This window comes from Maylandia zebra, linkage group LG10, assembly GCF_041146795.1.
Source record: "Maylandia zebra isolate NMK-2024a linkage group LG10, Mzebra_GT3a, whole genome shotgun sequence".
NCBI lineage: Eukaryota > Metazoa > Chordata > Actinopteri > Cichliformes > Cichlidae > Maylandia > Maylandia zebra.
In genome coordinates this window covers 12,148,827-12,159,876 of record NC_135176.1, presented here as the reverse complement: position 1 = coordinate 12,159,876, position 11,050 = coordinate 12,148,827, and the positions used below count along the sequence as shown (strand labels likewise).

General features: G+C 41.5%; 1 protein-coding gene across 1 annotated transcript; it reads right to left on the bottom strand.

Moving 5' to 3' along the window:
* Nucleotides 1-2,611: 2,611 nt before the first annotated feature.
* LOC101483357 (transgelin) lies at nt 2,612-7,798 on the bottom strand. Its single transcript, XM_004573344.3, has 5 exons — nt 7,619-7,798; nt 4,469-4,655; nt 4,203-4,374; nt 3,970-4,072; nt 2,612-3,867 (listed from the first exon to the last, which is right to left on the bottom strand). The coding sequence occupies exons 2-5, from the start codon at nt 4,646-4,648 to the stop codon at nt 3,717-3,719; spliced, it is 606 nt and encodes a 201-aa protein (XP_004573401.1). The 5' UTR covers nt 4,649-4,655; nt 7,619-7,798; the 3' UTR covers nt 2,612-3,716.
* Between the last annotated feature and the right edge of the window lie 3,252 nt (nt 7,799-11,050).

Genomic DNA, 11,050 nt, shown 5'->3' with positions numbered 1-11,050 from the left:
GACCTTTTGGCGTAATGGAATCAGCCCTTTCCTGCAGCCACTGGAGCGAGGGGGGCTTTACTCCCAACCCTTATGTGTCTTATCCAGCAGCACTGCAGTGGCTGAATAAGGGGAAGGAGGTGTTACATCAGCTTCCCCTGTCACATTTTCCCAGCTGGTCCAAATATTCAAACTGGCTCAAAAAAAGTAGCTTCTCTAATCTCAAGGCGATCATAATCCGCCCTGTTATGCCCCTCCATGGCAGCAAAGTACCTTCCACTGCGGTGAGCCCAGTCACACTTTCATCAAAACCTTGATGGGAATGAAAGGCCTTCTATCAAAAAACGCTGCGCACCACTACTCTCTTTCAAATTATCTGAAGAAAAAAAAAGAAAAAAGACTGTGACTATGAGAAAAAAAAGAGGAAGAGCTGAGTGACGTGTGTTTTTGTTTGTTTGTGGGATAATTCAAATGTAACAGATGGGTTTTTCAGGTTCACTAATTTCAGCTGCCTTTCAGCACTGCGGGTCAGGAACAATGTTTTGCCTCAAACTGCTATTTAAATCTATGTAAATAGTTACACAAGCACCTCCCTGGAAGTAAAACAGTTCAACCACTGTATTTAGCGCCACTGTTGTGGAGTGATGCTCCTCACTCAGGGATCGTTATGCATAAAAAAAAGGGAAAGTGTGTTTTTCCTGTTTTGGGTTTAGTTACACAAATCAAGTTACACCCAGTTTAAATAACTTGTTCTGGTCCCACCACCACAGAGCTTCTGCACACGTTATTCACACAGTTTAAATTTGTGAAACCTCAAGGCACCGTGTTTACCACAACTTTCTAAAACAGTTGGAAAAATAAATCACTAACTAATCATTAGTTATGTAAAAGAGAAGATAAGGTAGCAAAAGCAAGGAGTAAAAGTGTATCCATACATGTGCATGGCACTTTTTTAAGTAAACCTTGCCAGTACTGTGTTGAAAACCCCTTTTACCTTCTGAACTGCCTCAATTCTTCATGGCACAGATTCAACAAGGTTCTCACCCTACCACTGAAATGTCCCAGCAGAAATCAAGACTCATCAGACCAGCAACTTTTTCCACTTTTTCCATCTGATTGGCTAATGAGAGATAGTTACGTAAATGAGCAGCTGAGCAGGTGTACCTGGAAAAGATGCCGGGGAGTGTAGATATTCAGTCAATAAAGGAGCTTAGCAGAGATGAAAAATCACAACAAAAGTTGCCTCAAGGCGCTTTATATTGTACAGTAGATACAGAGAAAAGCCCAACAATCACATGACCCCCTATGAACAAGCACTTTGGCGACAGTGGGAAGGAAAAACGCCCTTTTAACAGGAAGAAACCTCCAGCAGAACCAGGCTCAGGGAGGGGCGGGGCCATCTGCTGCGACCGGTTGGGGTGAGAGAAGGAAAACAGGAGAGGTCTATTAACACACAGTGAGTGAGAAATATACAGTAGATTATCTGTCATGTGTTGCAATGACCAAAAAAGAAAAAACTTGCTTGTTATATCAGTGGATGTGCAAATAAACTTGGATACATGTTGTGAGACTCAAGAGTTCATTGGTGCTGATTTGGCACTAACACTCCACGCGTGTCTGCTAGTGTTGAAATAAATATTAGTTTTGAAATCATAAACACATCTTGACTCTTATAACAGTCTGGGCTTTGGCAGAGATAACAGCTGCTGTCACGCTGACGCTAATGGGCCACAGCTTATCAACAGCAGAGTGGGCTCTATTAGTAGTATTAAGTTGCTTGCTATCTTCAAAGTCATCAATTTTCTCAGACTAATGCTTTTATTGTGAAAATAAGTCACTATAAAAACACAAATACATGTTGCGCTTTGATGGATAACCTACAGTGTTGTTGTCTTTGCTCCACACTGGTTCCACCTCCATTTACATTATACTAATTTACCCCCTTTGTGTCAGCACCTACGCAGTTTCCTGCTAAGAAGGAAGAGGAAAAGGAAGTCTCTTTTTAACCCTCCTCCTGCAATGATTCGTCCTTTTTTGGAAATGCTCTCTACTATCTGAAATCCTCCTCTGTCATGACCTGTACTCCTTCTGACCCAAGCCACCTTAATCTCCAGACTCCATCTGGATATTTATTTTTTATTTTTTAAAGCTGCGCTTTTTCCTCTTTTTTCATCAAAGCATCTTCTTTTACTGTTTTCTCTCTACTGCTGCTCTTTTCCATCTCTGGCTGTTTCTGAGTCATTTCATGCTGAACAGCTTAAGCTGGACCAAAGCAAGAACACAGTATAAACAAAACCCTGGCAGCGATAACGATAGTCTCTCACTGGCTTCTCTTATTCCATCAAAGTAGGCAAAGTCCAACATTATTTATTACTCCCTTACATTATTTTCTTCACCTTTGCCTTTGGCAGCCTTAGCTGACCTCTCTTTAAAGTACAGCTCAGCTTTACGGCACACAAACATACGTGTCGCCCTGACTACCTGCAGAAACTGATGTTTTTATTATCTGTTGCTAGGCACATAGGTTGCAGTTTACCAGCTACCAGTTATCAAGAGTCATGATAGCGACGGTGACATCATTGAGTGTGAACAGGACACACTTCCTTAGGCCATAGATTCATTACAAAAGAGGTTTCTTCAAAAGTTAAATCAAACTTTATTTCAAAGAGGCGGTCCAACATTTTGATTGACTCACGGCATCTAACAATAGATTATGTAATAGAACAGTAAAAACACACACAAGTGTCGTTTATACCTTTTTCAAACCAGGCAGTTTATTTTCTAAAGTTAATTAAACTTGGCTGTATTACTGGATGCGTTTGTTATAACCTACTAACATTACTGTAAACCACAGCAAACTGTACGTGTCTTACCTTTCGTTAAGTTTTTACTTCATTCCAGTACAAATTGAATCAGCTGCAACTTGGTACCTGCTTAAGGTTGTAATCTGTGAAGCTGTAACACTAAGTACCCAGAAAAGCTGCAGTAAGACACAATAAAATATCTGTGTCTTACTGCAGCTGTTGTGGGGAAAATACTCAGAACAATACTCGGAGGTGTATTTAAGTACATCCTGACGTCCATGAATTGACGGCTATGTCATCAGAAGGACAGAAAGAATAAAGTCAACAAAGACAGTGTACACTAAATAATGAACATTATCATTAAATTAAAGACTTCATGACAGAGTCTTACATCTTTGGTGTCCTTGAATGCGCGCGCTGCTAGAGTTTTGAGAAGAGGCATTGACTGCAATAATGCAGATGTTACAGGAAAGAATAAAGCAAACAGAACATTGAAAGTGGGGGATTTCTGGGGATTTCTTCTCTCACGCAGGTTTCAAGTCCCTGCAAGCAGATTTTCTTTGTTGTAATGAAATGGTCTGAAGCTCCCTGTCTGTGCAAGGTAAGAAATCAAACATGTCTAACATTGTGGTCTCCAGTAATGATTTTAAGGTAATGAGTTTAAACATGCAAAGCAACTGTTTTTGATTCTGTAACAAAAAAAATTATTTACAATGAGTCAAACAAAAGAAACATTGTTAAATGTTTGATTTCTACTGTTAAAGATCTACATGTGCACTTGTTCTCGTTGGTCCCTATTTTGGTCCCGTTAAAATCTGAAAAACAGTCAGGTCACATTTTTCCTCATATCCAAGGTAAGAGTCAAAGTCTCTTCCTCCTTGCTCACTGGCCTTCCAGAGGGCAGAAGGAGGGCGGTTTAAGAACTGCTCCGGTTCAGGGGTTGTTGATGATCTGCCTGGGGCGTCCGTAGCCTGTCATGCCAGCTTGAGATGCTCCTTTATTTGTGCCCATTTGCAGGCCGATGACACTTTGGCCTTCTTTCAGCTGTTCCTCCGAGAAATCTCTCCTGTTCTCCTGGGCTTTTCTGCACACACACAAACAGACGTCAGTCAGTGCTCAAACCTCCTTTGCGTTTCATCTTTCCTCAGAGGCTAGCATATTTACAGGACAAGGAGGAAAAGCTTACTTATGGAACCAGCTGGGGTCTCCTTTGTAATTCCCATCACCCTTTGTGACAGCCACACTTCCCAGAGCCATCAGGGTCCTCTGGACAGCAGCCAGATCTTTGCCTGCAGACATGCAACATCCTCAATTCAACAGAGCCCACGGAAATACAAGGAGGAGAACCTGTACTGTATTTTCCCTCTTGAGTCTCAATTGTTACAGTAAAGAAAAGCTCTGGTTGGTTGGTTATCTTACCCTCAAAGAGGTCTACAGTCTGAAAGATGTCAGTTTTGGTGACTCCGTAACTTTCAGCTGCTCTGAGGAACATGGAGATTTGCTCCATCTGCTTGAATGCCATGCCAGAGCTCTTGATGGTCTTGATTGGCTTGTTGGCGCCATACAGGCTGTTGATGAGCTCACACAGCACCTAGACACACACGGAGTCCTCTCAATACACTGCACATAAAGTGAATTACAATGCTTTATAAGGACATTTACACTTCTGCAAAACTAGAACTCACACATCCATCCTTGAGCCAGTTTTGGAAGCCTGTCTTGTTGGGCTGGGGCCGACCGACTCCAGATCCACACTGGGCAACGATCCACTCCACCAGCCTTTCCTCCAGTTCTGGATCGTATTTCTTATCAATCTTACTCTGAACCTCACGGGTCAGACCATAGGAGGGACCTCTGTTTGCCATTGTAATCCTAATGGAAGGGAAAGTCAATGTTAGATAGGCTGGTAGCTCAGCAAACTCCACTCCCTGGCAGCATTCTAATATCTGATAGATTTAATAGTGTTCACATACCGATGCCTGCCCCGCTCACACCCACAGATGCAATCAATCCAGTGAATGTGTTTCCACTGAATGTTCTGTTATTTATGAGGAGCTGTTACTTTGAAACTTTTAGATTGAGGAGACTTTCTAAAAGTGAGCATCTTTTTGTTGGTCGCCACTTTCACACCTCAAGAGGCTCATTTATCATTTGAAGTTAGTGCGCTCTTCATCTGTCTCAAATCTCTACTATGTATGAAACAAATAAGAATATTTGCCATACTGTCAGGGTTAGATGGATTAGAAAAGAAGCCGATGACAACCTGAAGACAGGAGCGTGAGCAGGGTACTAACCATGCAATGCACACAATAATCTGAGTTTTCCATTATCCAGGCCGCAGCAGTGCAGCTATTTAGCAAATACATTTCTGACAATGGAAATTAAAGTGTTTAATGACTTGAGGAATTCCAACTTTGTTGCACTCTGAAAGTAATTATGGTTGGTTTATCTGACATATTAATGCACAAAGAACTTCCTGTTGGCCTCAGCCAAACCACCCTACTCCCTCCATCCTGTTTGCACATTCAGCTGTCATTTCCTTCCTGACTAAGGTAGCTGTGTATATACAGGAATCTAAACATAACAACATAGTGTTGCTCACTATGGAAACGGTCTGTAAGAAAAAAACAGAAAGAAATACTATCGCAATACACAATTTGCTTTTACAGATCCAAATCGAGTCGCACAACGGCACAACAACTTTGGAATTTTCCACGAATCCACATAACAGATGGGGATGATTATAGCTCGTTCTCCCCTTTTTTCTCCATTTACTGTGCTAATTTACTGTGATAATATCTGCACATTTAACATCTAAGGTAAGCAGGTGCTCTGCAAATATCAGGATCCAGAATCACATCTGACTCGTAAAAAATTGGAGGATCTATTTTTAATTCTGCAGACTTTAATATACACTTAGAATTATATAGATAGATGTTGCTCCAGGACATACAGGCACACCTTTAGCCAAACAGAGGATTAGTGTTACGCAATATGTGTAGAAAGTTTGACAGTTTATCATTGTGTCCACAGCTCCACGCTGGAGCTGCTATAGACACACACACACATTGTTCTCTGTTCATTGTCTGAGGTTGCAGTGGTTATGTGGTCATGCGGAGGATAAGTGTCTTCCTGTCTCCAGAGTTATTCCAAAAGTTGTTTGTTAACAGCGGCAAGAGCGAGGAAAATACTCAGCCATCCAAACTCCTAAGTAGCCTGTTTCTCAATCAGACGACTTCCATCTGTGTGGTGTCCGGACATGCCCGTTACATCAAGCAGCTGCAAACATCAGGACCTGAATGTCTTGCAAGGAATGACGAAATCAGAGAAGGCGCTCTTTCAGATTAACCCCATGTTGAGCGTGAAATCTGATGTATGAGTGGCCAATGTCGCTGTAACTCGCAGCAGCATTTCCAGGGATGATTGTCCACCTAATTGTAAAACTGCAACTAGAAGTGTGTGCGCAGGTGTTTATGGAAGCGTGACTTAGAAGCTCACATAGAGCTGTGCACTTAAAAACATAACTGGGAGTGGTCAAGTGGGAACATCTTGTAATCATAAAGTCACATCTACTCCCTCCCATCTCACAATCTCACCCCACAGTGGGCTACTACCACAAAATGATTTGAAGCTTAAACAGCCACTCAGCTGAAATTGTACGTAACACCTCTAAATGACCAAATCATACTTACAACTTGTGTAAGATGAATAACTGAACACTTCCTGATCATTATCATACCTAATTAGTGCATGTCTTATAGTGTGTGTGTGTGTGTTTTTCTAATCAGAGAGGAGAACACTGCAGATTAATCATTTAAACTGCATGATCATAGAATCCACTAAATCTAGTATTTGAAGCCTTCATTCTCCCAGACGTCTTACTGTACACCATTGTTTTATTAATCCTCTGCTTCAGTTTGACACAGTGGGACTTTTTAATGCCTGTTTTGTGTAGTTTAAACTAGAAACCGTTAGAAATCTGAGTAAGACACCGTTAAGTTACTCAGATGTCGCTCCATATGTGACCGAGTTACTCATCATCAGTCATTTGTCTCACTCCACCCTCCAAACTGTTAAACAATCATATTCTAGTAACTTGCAGACATCTGTTACAAGAGGCTTGCACAGCTTTCATAAAATTGCACCATCAGCTCATGTTGAAATCCTTACTATGTGAACACGGTGGATCCAGACCGAGATTATTTCTTCATGCTCTTGCCTTCCTTCATCTTGCACAGTCCCCACTGTTGTATTTCCACCTCATGACAAAAGATAGCAGTCACCACCTAACGTCAGTTTCTCAAACTATAAAACTTTATCAAGGCCCATAAATCTAACAAAAAATGTGGCAGCAGCAAGCTGCCAGTTGCCACTTTCTGAACCAACAACCTGGTGTTCAAAACATACCCTGAAGAGGAAAATTATATACTATTAGGCAGTAGCGATGAGAGGTTTGTCAGAGGCTGAACCTGTTAACATTTCCTGGAATTGTTAGGTCTCACATGCCGTGAGCACGAGGTGCGTGTTCAGAGGAGAAGCCAGACAAAACAAAATGGGATTTTATAACAGAAGAATGCACAGGCTCACGCAGAATCCACATAGGAATGGCTAAATATTAACTCAGTGTATTGCCTCGGCCTGTGTATGACCAAACGCAAGCAAGGGGGAAGGAGACAGAGAGCAAGGGTGGAGAGCATGAGAAGCAGTATCATATTTTTCATATTTTCTGCACCAGAATCAGCCACAAGATCCATAAAGAAGCAGAAAAATGTCTGCTGATGAGAATAAAAAAAAGCAAAAAAACTGAGAGGAAAATAAGAGGAGCCTTTACTTACTTTGTGTAGTAGCTTTCTGGTGAATGCAGGTGGGGTTGGTCTGGCGCTGCTGTGTGTCTGCTCTTCTTCTTCCTCTACAACACAGTGCAGAGTGCACAGTACAGAAGTGGCAGGATCAAGCGAAGCAAACACCCCTGAAGTGTTACACTTCAGTAGAAAGAGGGAGCAAGAGAGAGCTACGCCTTTCAGGTCCTCTTATTTCACTCTTATGACCCGCCCCTACACTCTTTCTCCTTTTCCCCCCTCAAATTGTAATTCCTTATTTAGGAGACGGGCGGGAAGGGAAAAACAAGACATGTGACTTCAGAGTTTGGTGTGGTCACTGAAAAGAATTCTCTGAATTTCACCCTTTACCACTGAAGAACAAGATGGGATTAGGAGGACAGAAGGGAGGCAGGGATGATCAAATCCTCGAGTGGAGCCTGACAGAGCACGGGAAAGGCAGTTCCAGTAATTAGAGAGCAGGGGAGCGCACATACGAGAGTTTTTAGTGCCTTAAATCAAACTGCTGCTCACTGTGGTCTTTCAAATCAGGCCGAAACTGAAAGAGACAGCAAGCAGATGTCAAATGTAAATCCCCCTTCCTCTCTGTCAGGGTTTTATTTCAGTCACAGTGTCTTTTCTTATAGCTGAAACTTGCTCTTGGCTTTGTACACACTTTCAACAGATACAACGCACAGTTTATAGAGGGGGACACTCCCTCTGAGGCATCTCAGCCTTGTCAGCCACTGTCCATAGAAGCAAGTCAGGACCTGCAGAGTTCTCATGAAATGACTGTTTGAAGCTATCACTGTCTGAAGTCATCAATTAAACCCGCTCATCATGAGTGTAGGTGTTAAAAAATGCTGGGAAGTTTTAATATAAGTGAAGGTTTGTGTCAGACAGACGTCTGATAGAACTTGAAAGGTTTGGTTGTAGTTGAACGTTTCCTCTTTTCTGCACATAAACTGTATCTGCACACACTTTCAGTAGCAGTCAGCTGTACTTCCACCGTCATAAATGTATTTTTTTTATTTGACTTTGGGTTATTTTCTTTGAACTAAACAAGTAGCACACACGAGAAAACAGAACAAAATGAGGTTTTTTTTTCTTCCCTTCCTCTTCTACATGAACCCAAAGCAAAGTTCATGTTCATGCAGATGACAGAAATCTGCGTGGGAAGATTATCCAGCAAACCTGTAAATATCAGATATACACAAACATAAGAAATTCCACACGCTGGTGAGCTCGGAACAAAAGCCAAACACACTCAGCCTTTCTCATCTTTCGGCAAAGCGGTTAAAGGCTTATCCTCCCTGGTTTTTCATCCTTCAGCCGAGAGCTGTGATGTAATCACCTGCCTTGAATTTGATGGTTCCCAGTGTCAGATCTACAGACCTTTTCTTGATTTTAAACTTTCCATCTACAAAATCCTGTTTCAATAAGAAGTGGGAGCTTTGGTTTGGTTTTTTACATCTCTATAGGCTGTTCCTGCGCAACAGCAGCATCTGGTGGCTCAGGGTGGCAGATATCAGGTGACATCATTTCACTGCTTCTCCCACTGCAGGGGTGCAAACAAGTGCAATTGCAAGTTAAAATATGTTCAAATGAGAACTAAAATGCCCTCCGTGTTTAACCTTGTGCTGAGAACACATTTGAATGTGTTTTATTTCAGGTTGGTGGACATGCCGCTGGGTGTTAATGATCATGCTGGGAGATGCTAAGCTGCTAATTGAAAAAGAGCTGACCCATGGAGAAATACCCGTGAGGTCATCAGGGTTTGTAAAATCAAGCAAAGGAAAAGAAACAGATGGAGACCATAAACCTAATGCCAGGAGATGAATTATTTAAATGCAGACCTATTTTAGACTGATGAACTTTAGAGTGCTATAACACTCTTTATAGGTACACCTGGCTGTCCTTGGTCAGAAAAGTAGGTACAGCTGCAAGTTCTAACAAGCCAGGTTTGTTGGTTGGTTCGTGCACACTTAAATATATAAAAAATCGTTGGGTGGATTGTCCTGAAATTGGTTACTTTGCACAATTATGACCCCCTTCAAGATATATTGTAATAACCTTTCATCGAGCAGATCACATCTTTAAGCTTTTGTTTCCCGCAGCATTCCTATCATACTCAGCCACACTTAGTGCTGACGTGCAAAATTCAAAATAATCTGCTAAACTAAAATGCCTACTTTCACCATTGTGAGCACTACTGTGTGGTTTGCATAGCCTCTTTTTTTATTCTTTCTTTGTTTATTTAAAAATAATGACTGAATAAATAGAGTGCATCTATAAAATCAGGGTCTTATCTCTTGCTGTGTTTTGAAGCCAGTGTTTTGTGCGGTAGAGATGAAAAGCGAAATGGAATTTAATATTTGGAAGCAGTCCACGGATGTAATGCTTTTATTTTCAACCTTTGGTAATGTATTAGCTGCACTCATTGTACTGGACCTTCACTTTGTTTGCATATTTCTATAATGGCTCTTGTGGCTGAATGCCAGCTTGAGATTGAATGCTAACATGGCTGTGTACTGCAGAGCCTCAGATGTTGTTGATCAGGTGAACTACTTACTGGGTTGAAAGGGAAAGGGAAATTATGATTGTCTCATCTCTTTTTTAATTCATGCACAATTTGTTATGCTGTGTTAATGTTGAAGGGCAGAGAATGGAAAAGCCTCCATCAAGATAATCGATAAGAAAAGGACCTTTCACACCATCTGAAGTTTTCTTTGTGCAATGTTATATTAATAAACTGAAAAAACCCTTCAACATGAAGTGATACTCTCTTTACGCCCATATAACCACACATCAGCAGCAGCAGGTTTGCACTGCAGGAGGTGTCATGATGTTGATATCTGTGGACTAATAAAGAAATCTACATGTTCAGACCACAGGTGGTTTCAGTGCCTGACCTTCGAGGGTAAAGTACACAACAGGAAGCATGCAGTCTATTTAAATTCTATCAGTGAGTTTACCCAAAGTTTACCCCCCCCCCCCAAAAAAAGGAAAGAAATTTGTCATTTCACAGATAAGATGTACAGTGACAACTCTATTGTACAGAGAAGCACTGGCTTTACTACTTGCTAACAGTTAAGAGATTTAAACTGCAGCTGTAGTATGCACTACAGTCCTCTTGGGGGCGTTGTATGATCTAAAACATTAAACATAACATTTAGTCTGCTGACACTCTGCTCTAAACTGCGACCCCTAAATGTCCATATAAATCTCCTGTTCTCCACATCGTCCCTGTAATAATGCTATGAGGCAGGAAGCAGTTGTGCAGAAAATGAAGGTCTGCCCTGCAATAGACGTGGTCAAGATGGAGATGGTGCGTGTTAGTCAGTCCCGGCTGTAATTGCTCTGTTACATTTCACATCAGATTTTGATGCACAGATGCACATGCAGGGGGAAAATTTGCAGCTTTGTTACACAGAATTGGATTCCAATTGC